Below are 18,495 nucleotides of genomic sequence, written 5' to 3' on the forward strand. Positions count from 1 at the left end.
GAACCACTGGAACCATACATACCAATACAGTATATAGCCACAAGTATGTGGACACCCAAACAAAGTAAGTGAACAATTAAACCAATACAGGCATTCAGGGTTTCCAGATTATGGTGTTGGATGGTCAGGGCTCTGAATAGGCCAGTCAAGTGAAATAGGAAGGACTCCTGCCCAAACTGTTATGTTGGCTAAACAATCTCATCGCATGGTCCAATCCAATAGCTGTTCTGGAGCTTTTGACTGCATCACATGATCTTCCTCAGCAGATGGAGTTGTCATGGAATTGTAGGTGTTCGAATCAGAACGCCTTCTGGTGAGATCGTTTTGCCAACTCTTGTTTCCAAGGTCAGGTTGAACTTTTCGATCTCAAATCATTGTATGCTGTAGCATTAAAATCTCCCATTAGGAACTGGGACTAAAGAGCCGAGACCAAAGCATGAAAAACAGCCCCAGACCGAAAGCACACTAAAATATGGTGTCCATAAACTTTTGGCCAGACAGTGTGTGTCCAACATCTAAACTATGACCTCCCAGAAAGGTCACATTTCTTTGTTTTCATCTTCAGACACTGTACGAAGAATCAGCATCTTGCTCACTTCTTCTTAGTCTAATTTGCTCATTTTCCTATCCTATTTATGTCCTTCAGCTGAGGGGGAAACATTTAAAAATTCAAAAACTGCCCTCGGAGTTGGACGGGAATAAAATGCTGTTTTGTAATTTGAATTTACTGTCACTGTTCCTCTCTGCTGCGGGTTAGTGTGGCTTGGTGACAGTGACACCGGTGTCATGCCAGCGGAACAAAGAGCTGATACTGTCCCCGAGGACAATAGCCTGTCTCTCACACTGTCTCCCTCCCACTCAAGCAAACATAAAGGCGAGAGGTATATTTATATATCCCTGTAAAGGAGAGAAGTCTTGATCTTTTTCTCTCAGAAACTGTGCTCTCTCTTTCCGTCTCCTTTGGCTGCACTTCTCCCTCTCTCCCTCCCATTCACTCCATTCCTGCTCTCTGTCTCTCACTTTCTTCCACTGACCTCTATTTTCCATTCTCATTCACTCTCCACTTTTTCTCCCCATTCATCTCTGTCTGTTTCCTTTCTGTTTCCAAAAAACTTCACTTCACATGCATGTGCTCACTCACACACACACTCACACACACATAGTGGTTTCCCTGTAACTGGGTTATGTGTAACTTCAAATAGCCTTAGTTGACAATAGGGAGAGCCCAGAGTTCATCCTCCCCTCTGTGCTTCTCGTTCTCCTCCTCTTTCCCACTTTGAATCTAAAGTGAAGATATGCATATGTGTGTGTTTTTGAGTGTCTGTGTGATCATACAGTAGGCACACGTGCAGCTGCGTGTGAGCATATTAGCGACACTGAGATCTTTTTTTTTGCAAGCTTCAAGGTCATTACCCCGCTCAGACTTTGTTATGTTAAAGTATACATGTGAAAACACACACGTAATCGCATGCGAGCACACACACACACACACACACACACACACACAGACGTGCCCGCTATAACCTAGATGCAACCCATTATCACCGTGGCACATGTGCATACCCAATCCTATTAGAGAGAAAATATAAAGAGCGGTGAATATTTGCTTAATATTTAGGCTATTACATAACCAGCCTTATTTACGATGCATGCTGGGAATCGTGAGGTTTTTACAGTTTAAGTCAGAGCACACACAGAGAGAGAGAGAGAGAGGAGAGAGAGAAGAGAGGAGGAGAAACAGGGGTTTTGGGGTGATGAAGAGGGAAGAGGAGAGAGGAGAGGAGAACAGAGGAAAGCAGAGGAGAGGAAAGGATAGGAAAAGAGAGGAGGGATGGCAAGGAAAGGAAAGAAAAGAGGAGAGGGAAAAATAAGAGAAAAGAGGAGAACAGGGGAGTCGAAAAAAGGAGAGAAAGAAAGGGAAGGAAAGGAGAAAAGAAGGGAGAGGAAAGAAAAAGAAAGGAAAGAGGAAAGGAGAGGAGAGCAAAGGTGAAAAGAGTAGAAAGGATTGAGGACAAGATTAGAGGAGAGGAGAGGGACAAATAATAGAAAAGAGGAGAGCAGGGGAGTTGGAAAGGACAAAAGGAGAGAAAGGAAGGAAAGAAAAAGAGGAGAGGAGAAGAATAAGTGGGACATTACATGGAATAAACAACCACACGTCAACGATAACCGGTTCCAGGAAAGAAGACAGAACTCAAAGGTCAAAGGAGACTCATGAGCGTGCCTTTCTTTTCCTCTCCTCCTTCTTCATCCTCTACGATGAAAGAGATAATCTGCTCTTCCTTATACCTCAACCCTTTTATAATCCCATACATGTGCACCAACTCCAACCACTGAGGCAGGAACACTTTAAAAGGAAATGTCAACAATAGATGAATGTCCTGGGAAACCCACAAACAGAGTTTCTGAAGGTTTCAATAGGTTAAATTTACATTTTAAAGACATTATAAATGCAATTTAACACCTAATTCACATCCATACTGGCAAAAAAAGTACCAGGATATGAAGTAAAATCGGTATTGGCTCCATCGTTGTTTAGTTTTGTAGTTGTAACAGCATGATCAGTACAGCTTTTTCCCAGAAACACAACTAAAAGTGAGACTTAATCCAACTTAGAACATTAACTTAATGAATCCAATACATTTTTAAGACTTCAAAATCACGTTTAAGACACATTAAGGCCTAAAATTCAGATTATTGGATCAAAGACTTTTTAAGACCATCCTGCACACACAACCACATCTAGAAAGAAATACTCTGAGGATTTAGACCAATTATGTCAATTTAAGTAGAATTTAAGTGACTTTAATAGACTTATTGTTTCACCACATGATGGTTTGTCTGCAAATACATGCAATAGGTCAATAAGACCTTGAGATTGATCGTTACTCAACACGTTTGCCCACACATCCTGGATATTTTCAACAGATAACACTGAAATAACAGAAATAAACTGGTCTTTATCATATAAAATCCAAACAATCGTAGACTGTAGTCAGAGAACTGATTTAAAAAAAAGAAAAAGGAACAAGCTAAACATAGATCCAAGAGCCAAAGTCCAAAATCCAAAGCATGGAGATCCTCATCCTCAGCTCCGAGGATGTCAAGTTGCCCGATCGTCCATAGCAACATGCAACATCAAATAAATCTTCCTGATTGGTATTTAAATAATGCCTGTGGAAACAGCCCCAAGTAAAATGGCTCTGAGAAGGAAGAGAGGAGGCTTTTCTGGCAGCGTGGTCAACTGGAATGAGGTTAAGAACAAACTATTTTGTAGATAAAGGTGATGTGAGTTTACCCTACTAGGACATCCCTGCTACTCACACGGTATAAAAGGCTGTAAGACAAGAGTACTGTACCAAAGCTACAGTGACAGGTCATAAAATATGGAAACAGCAGTGTATAGAAGGACATGTCATATTAAATAAAGCAGAAATATGGGCATCGAGCTGGTGTTTTTAAAGCTAATGTGGGTGTGTAGGCAGCAGATAAACGCACACACACGAATGCACACACCCATATTCTTACATTAAGTTAAAAAAAAAGTAAGAACTCACAGCCTACCAGAGCGTTTCATCTCCAAAAAGTAAAATTGATGATAAGTCCAACTTAAATGTCAAGGCGACATTTCAGCTCAGTTTGGAGGGTGAAGGTGGGCTGCTGCTCGAGCTGCGTGTGTCCTTCTGTGTGTGTGTGTGTGTGTGTGTGTATTCCTCATGTTGTGGGGACATAAACATGTTAAATCAGCCACATTTAAAATAGTCCCTGTACGGTTAAGCATTTATCTCATGGTTAGGAGTTGGTTTAAGTCAGACTCGGGCTCGTGGGTTGGGTTTAGTGGGTGAACAGCAGCGGTTAAAGATAAACAGGAATCATTAGAAGTCAATGCAAGGTCCTCACAAGTGGCCAAAAACACAACTGTGTGCTCCTGCTGAATGAGGAAAACGAGGCGACGGCCAGGACCCTACTTTTCCCTTTATTTCTCCTAAGCATTCACGTGTGGGAGCGCGCGTGAGGCAGGCAGCAGAGGGCTGTGTCACCATCACTAAAGTGACGGCACTAGACTGGCGGTGATGCGGGCCCCGGTAAGGGGGCCAAAGTCATCAATCACGCGGATCGAAACCGCAACGTTAAATCAATACCGGCCCCCGGGAGCGATGACAGCGGAGCGTGAATACGCCTCGGTAAAAGCCTGCGGTCCCTTTGGCCCATCCATCAACAAGTCCGCACAGTGTACAGTCCAAACCCCAAAACGCCGCTCCGCTCCACGCGAGACCAAAACACGCAGTACAGGACAGGAGCCACGCGCGCAGTAGTGGCATGTACCTGGTTGCTTGGCTGGACGGGACAACACCTGTAACTGTGACACACGAACCCGGACCGCGGTGCAAACCGGGTGAACTTGAGGGGAAGGGGGGACGCCAGTGTACAGCACGAGGAAGAGTTGCTGCGTAGGGGGGGGTTAGGTGAGGTAGAGGAGGTGTGGGGTATTACCGACCCCAAGACCACCTGATAAAATACTAAAACTGCACAAGACACAGAGCAACAGAGGGAGAAACCACAGCACGAGGGAAAATACGCTGCCTGTGCTGCTGATGAGAGTAATGATGACAACGATGGAGATGATGATGAGGAGGAGGATGACAGAGAAGAAGATCCTCCGAGACTGTCTCGAGAACACATCTGTTGAGGATCACATCTGGCCGACACGCTGACTAAACCCCCCCCCCAATAAACACACACACACATATAAACACACACACACCTACTGATAGTGTATTCTGTCCGGTCACATGCGCGTGGCCCCCCGGCCTCTCTAAGCTGTGATGGAGCCCATGCAGTGCGTAATGTGCAGGGTTTTTTTTTTTTTACTCACCCCGGGTGCTGTCGCCGCCAGTCTCCGTCCGCTCGCGTGTCCTACCGTGTGATTTAACGGGAGAGAGGGCGAGCCGTGGGCGCACTCAGCCCCCACCAGCGCCATCCAGCGCTGCGGTCGCGGCACGCCGCTCTCGCGATACCGTGCCATCTTCCAGCTCTCCGGTTGAGCGTGTGACGTAGCGGTTTTATATCAGGTTTGTTTTTTGTTTTTTTTTGTAGCTCGGCCCGATGCCGCCGCCTTCTGGGCACGAGGCGAAATGAGCGTGAGGATGCTGATGATGTCATGCCGTAGCTGACCGTGTGGCCTGTTACCTGTTTTTGTCTCGTGCTCCCTGCCCCTCTGTCCTTTACGCGCACACCTCCGCTGCCGCGCGCATCCCGCTGTCGGCTACATGCAGAGGACATCTGTTTAATTGGTGCCATTGGAGACCCGCCAGCGCCAGTTTACAGTCACAGCCTGAACACACTATTCATAGAGCAGGCGAGGGAGGTCGTGGGGACAGTGTTTAGCTTGGCAGTGAGTTTTTAATACCGTTATGACTGAGAGAAATGTGGCATTAGGAATTAAAAGTGCTGAAAAGGAACACAAGAGAGCAGCACGAAGGCGTCTTACAGCAGTGGTTCCACATTTTAGGAAACACCCCTGTCCGGTTTCTTGGCAAGAGTTGGGTGAGAAAATTTGCAACAAGATGTTAGGGCTTAGTTTAGGGAAGGTGGGGAAACAGTCGGTGTCAAGTTGTTTTTTTTTTTAGTTTTTATATCAGCATTATATATCAGCTTTGCTCTCTAAATATCGGCATCAGCCAGTGAAGACCGCCTATCGGTCGACCACTAATTGGTATCACTTACAGGTCTGTAAATAGGAGGCTGCAGCCAGCAGTCTGTCAGCTTAGCACAAAGACTGGAAACGGGGGAAACCCATATTCACATCCAAGAAATAGCCTGGAAAATATCCTCTTTAACAACTTTTTGCACAGATGAAACGATCAAGAAATAAATTATCTTTCTTGCAGAGAGCTATTTAAGAATATGTACAATAAGCCAAATGCATTAAAACCTAAGATAACAAAATTCTGGAGCAGTAACTTCCTGGAGTCTCTGCTGGTTGCCTGGCAACTGCTCCCAGCCAAAAAAAATCCCTTATAACAGCAAATTGTGCCAATTAAACAGTTTGGACAAAGTCTTACAGGTGCTTGTTGTTGGATTTTGTTACACAGGCTTCCCCGTTTCCAAGCTAAGCTAATGAGGCACTAGCTGTAGCTTATTAAAAGTCTATTTAGTGTACAAACAACAAGTAGGCTATCAATCTTCTCATCTAGCTCTCGACAAATATCAAACTATCCCATTAATAATAATAGAAAAAGACTATTAATTGAGTGCTCACATAGGCTGCATATTCTCACTTTATAATAATATTTTTTTATTGTCTTTTAGCTTTTATTAGATAGTACGACATAGTAAAGAGACAGGAAATAAGAGGAGCTGATGACGCAATATTTCAATAAAGGGCCCCCCGACTGAAATTGCAACACAACAATAATAATCACTTAAATATAAGGTGATTATACACTAGTGAAGACCCTATTTACTGCTTATATTCTACCGAAAACTGGTTGAAAGCTCCAAAACGAGTGTGTAAGTGTACGATTATTTTGTCAAACATCTGATTTTGTCCCTTTTAATAACAGTTCTCCTGGACAAGCACATGCAGTGTTGACATGAGAAGCAGACAGATATTCTGTAAATGGGGAACTTTATTGCATAAATACAAGAGTGCAGAGTGCTTATCTATATCTATTCACACAGGTCGCGCGTTAGCTCACAGTATGCAAAATCATAGTAAGACTCAATCATAGTTGGGGAGGAAAAAATAAGAATGCACACAGGAGAGGGGGAGAAACTTTTTAAAGTCATTTTTAAATTATTTTTGTTCATTTCGATTCCGTGTATTTAAAGTACATTTCAACATAAGTTCACAGGAGCCTCGGCAGTTCTAACAGTGTTTATGTTGTCAGTGTATGTGGTGTAAATTATGAGCTGTGCCTAATGCTCTCGTGTATACACTCATGTGAGGGTGTATGTGTGTGTGTTTATGAGTTCCAGTGCGTGTACTTTGATGTGTGTGTTTCAGGCCACCTGTACTGTAAATATACTTGTGTGTGCATGCGTGTTCACAGGTCATCTGTCTCTCCATCGAAGGGCATGGTGTCCAGGTCCATGTGGATGTGTGAGTTGTCCTCACTGCAGATCCAGCCGATGGGCGTGCGGTTGAACGAGGGGCGTGAGCGCATGTTGGCCTGCAGACCTGGCTCCTGCTCCTCGGTGGCAACGTTGATCTCTGGGAGTTCAAAGGTAAGCAACTTGGTTGCCTTGTCGTAGCCACCGAATGGTAGCGCTGTCCTGGGGGGAGAAAAGAGGTATTAATACGAAGCTGAGAAGAGACAAGGTAATGGGTAATGGGTATAAGAAAGATTTATTTAATTTGACTTTCATATTTGTTTGCTTAAACACTTAAAGGACCACTGTGAAGGATTAAGTGGTCTCTGGTGATGTAGTTGCAGACTGTAACCAATTCGGCTCACCCTCCCCTGCTGAGCGTGAAACATAAACTACAGTTCCAGTGAAACTCGGGACCATCCGACCTAGAGCCAGTGTTTGGTTTGTCCGTTCAGGGCTACTAGAAACAAGAAGAAAGGGGCCCCTGTGCCAGAGCCTCTGTATAAAGTGTCAGAGTCAATCAAACTACTACTACAACACAAGTACAAACTACTAAACAAAATAACCACAAGGAGATGGAAAACTAGCACAAAGAGACACAAAACAACTACAAAGAAACGCAAAATGACCAACAAGAGAGTCAAAACGACTACAAATTGATGCAAAACAACCAGAAAGAGACAAAATAACTCCTTTTACTCAGAACAAAAACCTGTGTGTATAGTTGTTGTATGTGTACATGTAACAACACAAAACAATTGTCAATTGTCCAGCTTCTCAAATGTGAGGACTTTTCTATGTTTTATATCATTGTAACTGAATATATTTGGGTCACAGGCTGGTGGTCACCTGGGGCTACGATACTTCAAAGCTACAATGTAGTGTATGAAAGTCCAAATACTACATTATTAAGGCACAATGGTTTCTGACACTTTATCGGCTGAAAGATTAAGTTTCAGACTCTACCTGTTGAAGCTCTTGTACATAGGCAGTTCTGGGTGCATGTGGATGGGTCCCGGCATGCAGGCCTTCATGGTGGCTGTCAGCTCCTCGTTGCCCTTCATGGCCCGTTCCCATGGTGATATGTAGGTGGGTACATACTCCGCCTTGCTCTTCCTCTCTGCCTCCTTATCCACTTTCTCCTCCACCACTGAGATACACAGGGACAGGGAAGAAAAATAGGGAGAGGTTAAATCTTAACACAAAGAAAGCATATTAAATACTGAAAAGGGACAGAAAATATTACCTACCTTCTTCCTTCGGCATCTCAGGCTTTGGTGGAATTGGGGGAGGGGACATGAACAGGTTATGGAGGTTCTGCTAGAAGACAAAAGAGGAAGATGTAGTCTGATCAGAACACACATACCCACACACATTCCCCTTTTCTTCTTCCGTCCTACCGCGTTCTCGTTGGTCACGATGAACTTCTCAACTCTCTGCTGCCTCATCTTGAACATCTTGGAGCCCTTGTTACTGAGCAGGGAGAGCTCCTCCAGCATCACGTCCTTGGGCGTCTTGATCTTGGTGCCCAGGTCAAACTCAGAGGCCTCTGGGTCTGACTCATCATCTGACAGGAAGAGGAATGAATAATAATAAAGTAATTGCAGGTGGGTGGATGCTTAGAAGCAGTAGAAGGGAAATTGAGAGAAGTGCAATTTGGCATAAGTACATTGTATTAAATATTTTTTTATATAGAAATGTATATTATTGTTTGATATTGCATGTGTAACAATATATTTTTTAATATAAGATAGAGTTAATATTCCTGTGTCATTTTAAAAAGTAAAGTAAAAAGTTAGGAGGGTAATCATGTGGAAAAGGGCTGGTGGGAAATTCGGACAGGCTCCAATAAATAGTTGTATTCTCTTGTTTCAGTCTATGAAAGTCTGTTTTCACTGTTTTGTTTGGTGTTTTGAAGGCTTAACAACACTAAAGTCACACAAAGTCACACAAACGAAGCAATACAGGCAGCGGTTGACCAGCAACTCCCATGTTCTGGAGGTAAAAATAAAAAAGCATAATTCCTAAAATGTGAAACTTTTGGAATTATAGAAGAATATCTGCTAATTGTTTATATTATCATTCTTAAACATTCTCATGAACTACAGAATGAAAGAAATCTGGCTCATGTATCCCATTAAGATTGATCACAATGCGGCTTTTAAGGCGTCTCTCTAAAATGTGCTCTCTCTTATCAGCTAAATCCATTTGGCAAATTAAAACGTGGCTTTACCTTCCACTACATGTCTGATATTAAAATGAAGGATGTATTCCATACTATCCTTGTTGTGATGAATTAGAGTCGAAGCCAGTTGTGCGGCATTAAAGGATGCGAGTGTGAAACCAGGGGAGTTGTAGGGGTTAGTAGGTCAAAGCAATATGAAAGAAAAGGGCACTGGGGAAATGCCACAGCAGGTTCTATGGTGGAACTGTTTATGGAGGGAAATCCTTATTACATACTGCCTCCCTCACGTTCTCCTCTTCTCTTCCAGTGATGGAGAGATCTGATGAATTTTACTGCTCCACAGAGCTCCTCATAAAACACTCTTCTCATCCACCACATACACTCAGATATCACTCATAACACCTGGAGTCCAGCCATAAACCAACACACACACATGCACGAACACATCTATAAAGCGGGGAGTTGGCATTGCAATGCTGCGGAGAGCAGTTAGCAGTACCTCATAAATCAGACTTGTGCAAGTGGGTGTGTGTTAAGTGTGTGTGTGTGTGTGTGTGTGTGTGTGTGTGTGAGAGAGAGAGAGAGAGAGAGAGAGAGAGAAAGAGAGAGAGGAATTGAGGCTGCTGAGCAGAGCGAGCTCTCCCATGGGGATATTGATTAGAGTGTTAATTCAGAAGAATGTGAAACTGGAGTTGGCTGCTGACTGGGAGGAAATTGGACAGACTGACAGAGGCAGGAGGTGGACAGACGGCCAACATGCAGACGGACAGAGGCATGGGACAAACGACAGGACGGGACAGCGGCGGGGATGATGGATGGATGAGTGGGCATTAACTGGAGGAAAATAAGGGATAAGCAGGATAAGCTCCTGAATGACTGACTGAAAACAAACTGATGGAAAGATACAGATGTGGCTGCAGATGTGATGGCAGAGGGGTAAACCAGCAAAGGACACCAACATGAGGAAAGACATCAACAGATAGTTGAATGACAGATATAAGCACAGACACTTACAGATTGTATGCTCAGAGATTGAGAGATAATACATTGGTTGGTGTTTATAAAAGTAATGCATGATGCAACAAGTAATAAATGTCAGTTTTGCTGCTGAAAGAAAACTAAACATATTAACGAAGAGTCTACAGCCATGCTAGCAGCTCTGTGAGGCGCTATTAAGGCACAGCGGTGCTTTGAGCTAAATGTCAGCATGCTGAAACTGAACTGACTGTGGCATTTTATCACAAACATTATTGCAAGTCATCCTGAGGGGGACATGAATATATCATCTACCAAATTTCTCAGCAATCCATTCAACAGTTGTTGCAACCAAAAATGTCAACCTCATGGTAGCGATGAGGAAAAGTTGGAATCACCAGAATTATTAAAGTTCATCCTCCTGGCAACTAAATGCCTGCACAAAAAATGTCATGGTAATCCATCCAGAAGAAATATTTCAGCCTCGACCAAAGTGGGGGAACACCTGACCGAGCAACAAACAGGCCGACATCGCCAATCCCAGAGCTTTGCCACCAATGCAGCTAAAAATAGTGACTTTATATTTGTTGTTTTAAACACCAAAATTTTAGACTTTTCAGTTTAGTTTCTTAATTTTTAGTATCCAGATTCTTTGTGCAGTGCTGTAATAGTAATGGAAAGTAATGTAAAATTACTTAATAACAAGTAGTCCTACATTTAAAAATCTTACTGAGGTAAAAGTACAGACATATTTACAGCATATTGTGATTAAAATATCAAATCTGAAATGACTCATTATGCAGAAAAATGCCCCCTGTGAGTGTTACGAATTATTTGATTATTATATTATAATAATATTGGATTATTTATGCATTGATGTCTAAGCAGCATTTCATTGTTGGTGCTAGTTTATGTGGAGTGTATTACAACATTTTATACCGTTTAATAGTTTAATATACAACAGTGCATTTTAGTCAATACAGTATAGCTGTTACATTAAATGTAATGGAGGAAAAAGTACATTATTCCTGTCTGAATGTAGTGTAGAAGAAGTATATATCAGAAACTTATAAGACGAAAGTCAGGTACAAGTACAAGTACTACTAAAATTGTACTGAAGTATGGTACAGTTATTTTACAGCACTGACTACACTTTATATGTCTGTGCTATCTCATTTAATGGAAATAATCAAGATGTCTTGTGCATCATCATATACACATTTCACCAAAATGCAGCCTGACATGTGAAGTATTATAGGAAACTTTAGGATCTCCACTAGAAGAACTACAAGAATTTAAACAGATAGTGAACATACAATTGTGAAATGCATTAAACACATTTCTGGTGCTTCTTTTCCTACAGTACATGAAATATCTGATGTGGGCGCCTGGTTAGCTCAGTCGGTAGAACTGTCGACCCATGTACGGAGTTGCTGCAGCGGCCCTGGTTCGAATCAGACCTCTGGCCCTTTGCTGCGTGTCATCCCCTCTCTCTCTACCCACCTTTCCTTGTCTATCTACAGCTGTCACTGTCCAATAAAGCCAATTAAAGGACAAAAAAAATAAATATCTGGTGCACATGAAGTGATTTTTGGAAGAAAACATTGGTGCTTCTGTAGCTGCACAAAGCAAAGAGCACCACAGTTACCATATAAACAAAGTGTAGCATAAATACATCACATCAATCACTACTCGACTCCTTATATGTTAAGATGTTGCTCAAATAACAAACAAATACATTTATCATTTGTGGATTTAAAGCCAAGATATTAAAAGTATTTGTCACTTTCTTACAAGCTGCATTGATTCCAGTTCTGTCGGCGCTCATTCACAGCCTCAGACAGATATAGTGGGAGCTGAATCACCGTCTGGTATTTTGAGTTGCCTCTAATGGTGACAGATTTGTGGCTGCTCTGCCATCTGATAATGACCCACACATCCCTGCAGGAAATGCCACATGCATGTTAGATATTGTGTTACTGCTTGGAACTACTGTGTGTGTGTATGTGTCTGTGTTCTTTCTCTCTTCATTTAATTGTAGTATTAGAAGACCACATGCAACGATTTACACCCACGCAGTTCAATTTACACACACAGACAGATAGCAGACACCACAGAGCAAAACCTACAAATGGATTTGACATTTACTGGGCTGGATAATCAGATCACACGGGAGATAGAGGAAGGTCTTTGAGGAATGAGGATGAAGATGGGCAGCAAAATGTTTCATGCCGTGTGTGAATATATGGTGGGTATGCTGTTTGTGTATGTGTGTGTGTGTGTGTGTGTGTGTGTGAGTGTGTGTGTTTTACCATCCTGGGTGATGTTGGACAGGTCAGTGATGATCTTGTTGGACTTCCTCTTGTTGGAGGGGGCAGGAGTTTTGAGAGGCATGGCTAAATGACAGGACAGAGAAGTTATGACTTACTAATCAGCAGCAGCAGAAGTTCTATTTACCAAAGAACTGTAGCTACACAGCAAAAAATATATATAACCATACAGCCCAAAAAGAGACATGGTCAGGGTCCACTAACTAGCCTTTTCTGGATCTTTCAACTGCATCTGTCTCTCTTCATCAGCAGATGGAGTTTGCTACTGATAAAGTCAAGAATTTCTATTAAACTACTACTTGCATGGTCAAAAATGAACTTTCAGCCTCATAAATGTGGTAAAAAAACAGAACAGAAATAGAAAAGTTTCAATAAAAGTTTAGATTTATTTTAAATCTAAATCTTCCCTAATCAATATGTTTCTGTTAACATTTGATTGAATTACTGCGTAAAGGTTTCACAAACCCTCAGAGACTTATCACGCGACTCTGCATTTTCCCTCAGCTTTACAGAGCTTTTTAGCATCTTTCAGCTCATTGTTTTGGTTTTAAAGCTGCAGTGTTACTGTTTCAGCAAAAAAATCTCCAATGAACCCACACTACGGAAGCGTATTGCATTCACTTGAAAATGTATTTTTGGTTTGTTTTTCAGAGTAATTTTTTTTTTCTGTTTTTCAGAGTAATTTATTTTTATGGTTGTAATTTTTTTCTGAGTTTAGAGAGCATTTGAAATGCATTCATTCCTTTATTGAGAGCTCGATTTAACGGAAACAAACATGACCAGCTTGTTTTGTTCAATCAAGTTATACTTTGATCTGGGTTTCAGACACTGGGAGATTGTCCTGTCTTTAAGTCATATAGATAGTATTCAGATATGCCAGACATAGCAATATATACATAGCAAAATTGACCCGGTACGGTAGATAGTTGAAGATCGGGCATGTATGTGCAGGAAGGAGTCACCATAGGTCCATGGGAGTCACTTGCAGGTTGGAGGTTCTCTCGGGAGTTTGAAGTATCACGATAATTCAGAAAAAAAATTACTCCGAAAAAAACTGAAAAGATTTGTCAAAAAAACAAACCAAAAAATAAATTACTTTTCTTTTTTTTTTCAAGTGAATTCAATACGCTTCCGTAGTACACTACCTGCCCAGCACTAAACAGCAGATACACAAAGTTAGCGACTAGCTTTAACAGCAGTGGAGCATTTAGCAGTTGAAGAGTCAGATGTTTCCCTCATGAGTTGGTGGAGACCAAAAACTGCCCTGAAAGGACAGTGAATATCCACAATCGTCAGGTGACTAGTGACATTACTCTGTATGAATGTTTTTTTTTATAAATGCTGGAGGTGTAAATAGGCAACTGTTTGCTAACACAATAATATTTAAAAGTAGGGTACGTCATTCTAATTGATGCAATTCTAATCCAGTACACATTTTAATACACAAATTCTGTGAATATCACCTCACAGTCCACTAGCTGTCTGCTCTGAGTGTGTGCTGAAAAATAATGTAAAAATAATGGTGTTTACATACAGCCTGATTATGTAAATAGGAAACAAAGTGTATTGGACCAAGCCACATAACACTATTTCAGGCAGGATTTGTGTGCAAGATAACAATAAATAACTTGCCCACGGACATTCAGCTAATTTTCTTTGCCAAGATATGCTGGTGTTGTGATGTTAGCTGTAGTAGCAGGAGAGTTTCGCTGTCTGGAGCTGGTGTGCTGGCTCTGGAAAACCATCTCATCCTCTCTGCATGTTAGATTGCAAACCCACAACATGGCTAACGTTCGTCACATTACCTGCTGTGCTGTTGTTCGCACTATGTCATGGTCCATTATGACCAGAATCGGTACCCTTAACCACGTATATTGTAACCATGAGAACGTGGGTCCCCTCACCTTAACGAAACAGCCATTTTAACCCATCCAGGAGGTTTCCTTAAACATAACCAAGTCGTTTTTTTGCCTAAGCTAAACCAAACCTTAACTGGAGCATTGTAACACCACAGAACAGATTTATTTCAAAACAGTAATTTGTGGTGATTTGGATTTTGAAGGCAGAAACCGATTATATCATCCAGCCAATAGTTGTAAGGAGTTTTTGGTTTACAGCTTGTTGCACTGCCCCCAAGTGGCCAAAAAATCAATGAATGCAGGGTCAAAAACTGAGCAGACAAGTAATGACAGACTATAGTTAATCTCCCTTTAGCCTTTGCTTACCCATGCTGTACTGTTTTAGAGCTCCTCGACCCTGGTCCTGGGGACCTACTGTCATGCATTTTTTAGATGTTTCCCTCTGCTGACACACCTGATTCAAATTATGAATCAGCTCGACATCAAGCTCTGCAGAAGCCTGATAACGACCCAATCATAAAAAACAAAATACACCAGCCAGTCACAGTTTTAGTGTGTTAAATGGGGACATAAAATGGTGTCAGATAAGCTCAGCTTATAACTCTCATTCATTCATTAATTGTATTTTTAATGTTCTATAAAGTACTTTGTTTAATGTCTGTTTTTTAAATATGCGCTATAAATAAACTGACCTGACTTGACTTTTCAACTTTAAGAAAGACTTAAACAATCATTAAGAATTATTGCCCAAATGCTACTTGGTCTCTTAGGGGTCTTGCAGAGAGCATGACAGATATAGCAACAAGACACTGACAGGCAGTGAAATATGATACAACAAAAGTGTCAAACTTTTCCATAAATATTTCACAAGAGAGTCTAAATTGATTTCCAAGATATATTTGTGTATGATAAAGTTACACGTCACGTCCTAAATTCTAGCAAGCTCCAGCAGAACCTCGCTGGGTTCCCTAATTAAGTTAAGCACACTTAAAACATCATGTATAGCCCCCGGTATCCCCTTGAGGACCCTAATTCTCAGTGGCAGCTCGTGTCTCTCTCGACTAACCACTCAGATGGGGGCCAGCAGTATGTCGCTGTATATTGCACAGGTCGAAAGCAATTATGTAAGGCTGGAGGTGAGTCCCAGTACAAGAGAAAAAGCTGGAGGACCCGTCTACAGGGAGACAGTTAATGTAATTGCTTTTCATCCGCTGTAATTGAAGCTCATTTCCTAGCCTGGGATTCAGCCCTGTGCAAGCTATTTTTATGAACACATGTTCTATATACTGTGGTGAGTGGGACTGTCATCAACACAAGACATACATACAAGTGCACCAGCACACACATACACACACACACACACACTCACGGATTTGCACTCAAATAGCTTCTCTCTTGTGATTAATGTGAGTCACTGGCTGTGGATTAAAAACTGGAGATTACAGGTGTTTTTGGATGTTCTGGGGATTGCAAGATGGAGGCTGAGCTGATGGCAGCTACAGGAGCAGCAAGGGCCTGGGTCCTGTTACCACCTCCCTGAGTGAAGAGGCGCTCCTGTCCCCCATGAGCAGCCTGTTTTAGCTCCAGATAAATCTCGAGGGGACAGCTGGGGAGGAAGGGCATCAGTAAGCACATTCCCAAACACATACATCCATACCCACGGACTAAAAACTCCACTGCAGAGGGCCACATTCCTCACCTACCACAGTGTTAGGTAAGAGCTGGTGGAAGAGCAGGAAAGTCATCCACCAGCTGGCTCTCGAGATTCAGATTTGGTTTAATTGATATATTAACTTGACTGAAGAAATTGTAAATCTGGAATGTAACAGTCAAACTATGTATGAGGGGATGCCTTTCTTGAACAAGTACTGTTACTTTTAACAAAACATGTAGGCAATTCTATAATATGAAGTTGACCATCTGTTTCTGATCCCCTCATTAATTCATTAATCCAGTTACAGAAGCCTCAACAGGTCACAGATAGGGGATTCCCCCACTGTAAAAATCTGCTGACCATAAGAATCAAATTAATTTCCCTGTAACCGTCTCCTTGCACTAAAAGCGGATCCAGAATTATTTCACAACTCATTGACCATCGGCACCAGATAATCCACAAACACTCAAGGCATGCGTGAGTGAGATGTCTTTGATTTTTATCAATGTCGTCACACATTTTCTCTGAAGTCTTACCTAAGACCCAGATATCCACAGGAAGACACAGGTCCCAGAAGGTCCCAGAAAATGTGGCTCTAAGGAAGAGGAATATAGATTCCCAGGTAGATTTGTGTCCCTGAGCTTGTATTGTACTGCCTGCCCTCCTCTTCGCCCCGGAGAGAGTGAAACCCTATCAGCAGGGCTGCTCCAGTGCTATGGACCTGGCCTGGGGGGTTAGAGGGGGGGTGGGGTAAAATGAATAAGGGGTAAATAAGGAGGTGGGTGTGGTGTTTTGAGTTCAGAGGTTGGTAAGATGAGTAATAATTATAATTTTTTTTATCTATCCAAAGATTCATCTAAAAAGTTAAAGAAGACAACCAGTTTAAAATATGTACAATAGTTATGTCACATTTACTTTTTTAGGATAGTTGGGGATATTTTTGGGATATTTGGAAATAAAGAAATATTTGATGTGCATTCAAGATTTTTAATTCATTACATACATGTAGAACTACTGTAAAATGTCTTATGGAGGTGTGAAACATGATAGTAATCAGTAAAATTCGCCTCATAAGACTTCCACTTTTAAGAAAATTTTGGCATACACTGCTTGAGGTGGCAATAGATAAAGAAACATGAGAAGAAATGTTGCTATTGCCTTCCTGAATACCAAAATCACTCAAAAAGTGTCCTGGTTCCACAAAGTAATAGTTCAGTTTCTCTTAATATTGGCTAGAAAGGTTATAATAACAAAGTGAGTTGGGTGTGATTATCCTGCCGTTCAACTGTGTCACTTTAGAGGAGTTAAGTTTTTAGTGGGAGAACTCTTATAAGAACATGGGAGAGACCACTCTAGGAATTAAGTGCAGTTTAACTGAACTGAGAGATTGTTTTCGTAAATCCACCAAAATGTTACTCATTGGGTCTTTAAATAGAGGCTGATCTCATGTGGGAAGTTGTTAGAAAGTCTTGGCGTCCTGCTTGCAAAGATCATGTCTGGTCTTCAGCCTCGACATTGGAACAACCAGGAGAGTTGTGTATTGACATCAAAATGAGGATACCAAATATTAAGATCCTGAAAGCGGATGATGGCGATTACTTGACAAGAATAAGCCTGGTGGTTTTAGAGAATTCCTCCAGCTTGTGAGCTTGAATAATTTGCCCCATCCCTCTCAATCACAGGGGAACAGGGGCTTTTAATAACATGCCAAACAACACAAGAGAATAGGAAGTATCTTTCCAGCAGTTACTGTATTCCCCTGTTACTCAGTTTTAGGTGCTTAAGGCCATTTATGCTTTTGTTGATGTGTTTTCTTCCCCCTCTAATAGTCCTTATACTCTTTTAACTATACCTTTGGGTATGATTTGCAACTTTGTGCCTTGTTTGTGCCTGACAGCAGTTACACCTGAATCAGCATGTCAGTCCTCTGCTATTTATATTCAACTTACAGCTTTTGTAAGTCACTGTGTTTGTTTGTTTGTTTGTTTGCAATTGTGGAAAAAAGCTGTAAGGATTTTAGATTTCTCTGTACTGTGTCACTTTTGCTTGCAGTTTTGCTTGCTAACATTTTTTATTTAGCACAAGTACAGTACAGTCTAAATGGAATCTCAGTAGTGTTGCAGGTATTTGATCTGGTTTGGATATTGGTGAAAAGGTAAGGCGGGGGGTGTACAGTATTTTATGACTATCCATCCAAAACCACAACCTCAAAGTCAGGGGATCACCAAAGAGATCAGGATTTATTATCTAGGAACCATGAATATGTGTACACTTTCTTACTAATACATAAAATAGATGTTGAGATACCTTACAGGATAAGTGAAAACTGCACTGCCGGTGGAGCTGGATAAAAAGCCAAAGGTTCATCAAAATCAGTAGGATTCATTCTTTGGGGATCCT

At 41.6% G+C, this 18,495-nt stretch overlaps 2 protein-coding genes across 6 annotated transcripts in view; both read right to left on the minus strand.

The window, feature by feature from the left end:
* usp54b (ubiquitin specific peptidase 54b) overlaps positions 1 to 5,012 on the minus strand; it is a 56,089-nt gene extending 51,077 nt beyond the window's left edge. For 2 of the 4 annotated variants that reach the window (XR_007886916.1, XM_051418169.1), the window contains exon 1: positions 4,874 to 5,012. The gene's annotated coding sequence lies outside the window, so the exon portion shown is untranslated. Of the gene's footprint in view, positions 1 to 3,561; positions 4,366 to 4,762; positions 4,841 to 4,873 lie in introns of those variants that run through there. The other 2 variants (XM_051418170.1, XM_051418171.1) reach the window with 2 other exon arrangements.
* A 1,599-nt stretch (positions 5,013 to 6,611) lies between these two features.
* On the minus strand, positions 6,612 to 16,785 carry myoz1b (myozenin 1b). Of its 2 annotated transcripts, none has more exons than XM_051418443.1 (6): positions 16,632 to 16,785; positions 12,565 to 12,648; positions 8,493 to 8,659; positions 8,343 to 8,409; positions 8,059 to 8,242; positions 6,612 to 7,275 (listed from the first exon to the last, which is right to left on the minus strand). In XM_051418443.1, the coding sequence occupies exons 2-6, from the start codon at positions 12,644 to 12,646 to the stop codon at positions 7,047 to 7,049; spliced, it is 729 nt and encodes a 242-aa protein (XP_051274403.1). In that variant the 5' UTR covers positions 12,647 to 12,648; positions 16,632 to 16,785; the 3' UTR covers positions 6,612 to 7,046. The 2 variants fall into 2 exon arrangements, with proteins under 2 accessions (XP_051274403.1, XP_051274401.1); XM_051418441.1 differs by having other exon boundaries at positions 8,343 to 8,412.
* Between the last annotated feature and the right edge of the window lie 1,710 nt (positions 16,786 to 18,495).

The sequence above is a fragment of the Dicentrarchus labrax genome, unplaced genomic scaffold (assembly GCF_905237075.1).
Source record: "Dicentrarchus labrax unplaced genomic scaffold, dlabrax2021, whole genome shotgun sequence".
Classification (NCBI taxonomy): Eukaryota; Metazoa; Chordata; class Actinopteri; family Moronidae; genus Dicentrarchus; species Dicentrarchus labrax.

Coding starts and splice junctions, on each gene's coding strand:
- myoz1b (XM_051418441.1), bottom strand. CDS start 12,646: ATGCCTCTCAAAACTCCTGCCCCCTCCAACAAGAGGAAGTCCAACAAG. Junction 8,413..8,492: donor TCGTGACCAACGAGAACGCG/GTAGGACGGAAG, acceptor TTTGTCTTCTAG/CAGAACCTCCATAACCTGTT. Junction 7,276..8,058: donor ATGTACAAGAGCTTCAACAG/GTAGAGTCTGAA, acceptor TTCTCCCCCCAG/GACAGCGCTACCATTCGGTG.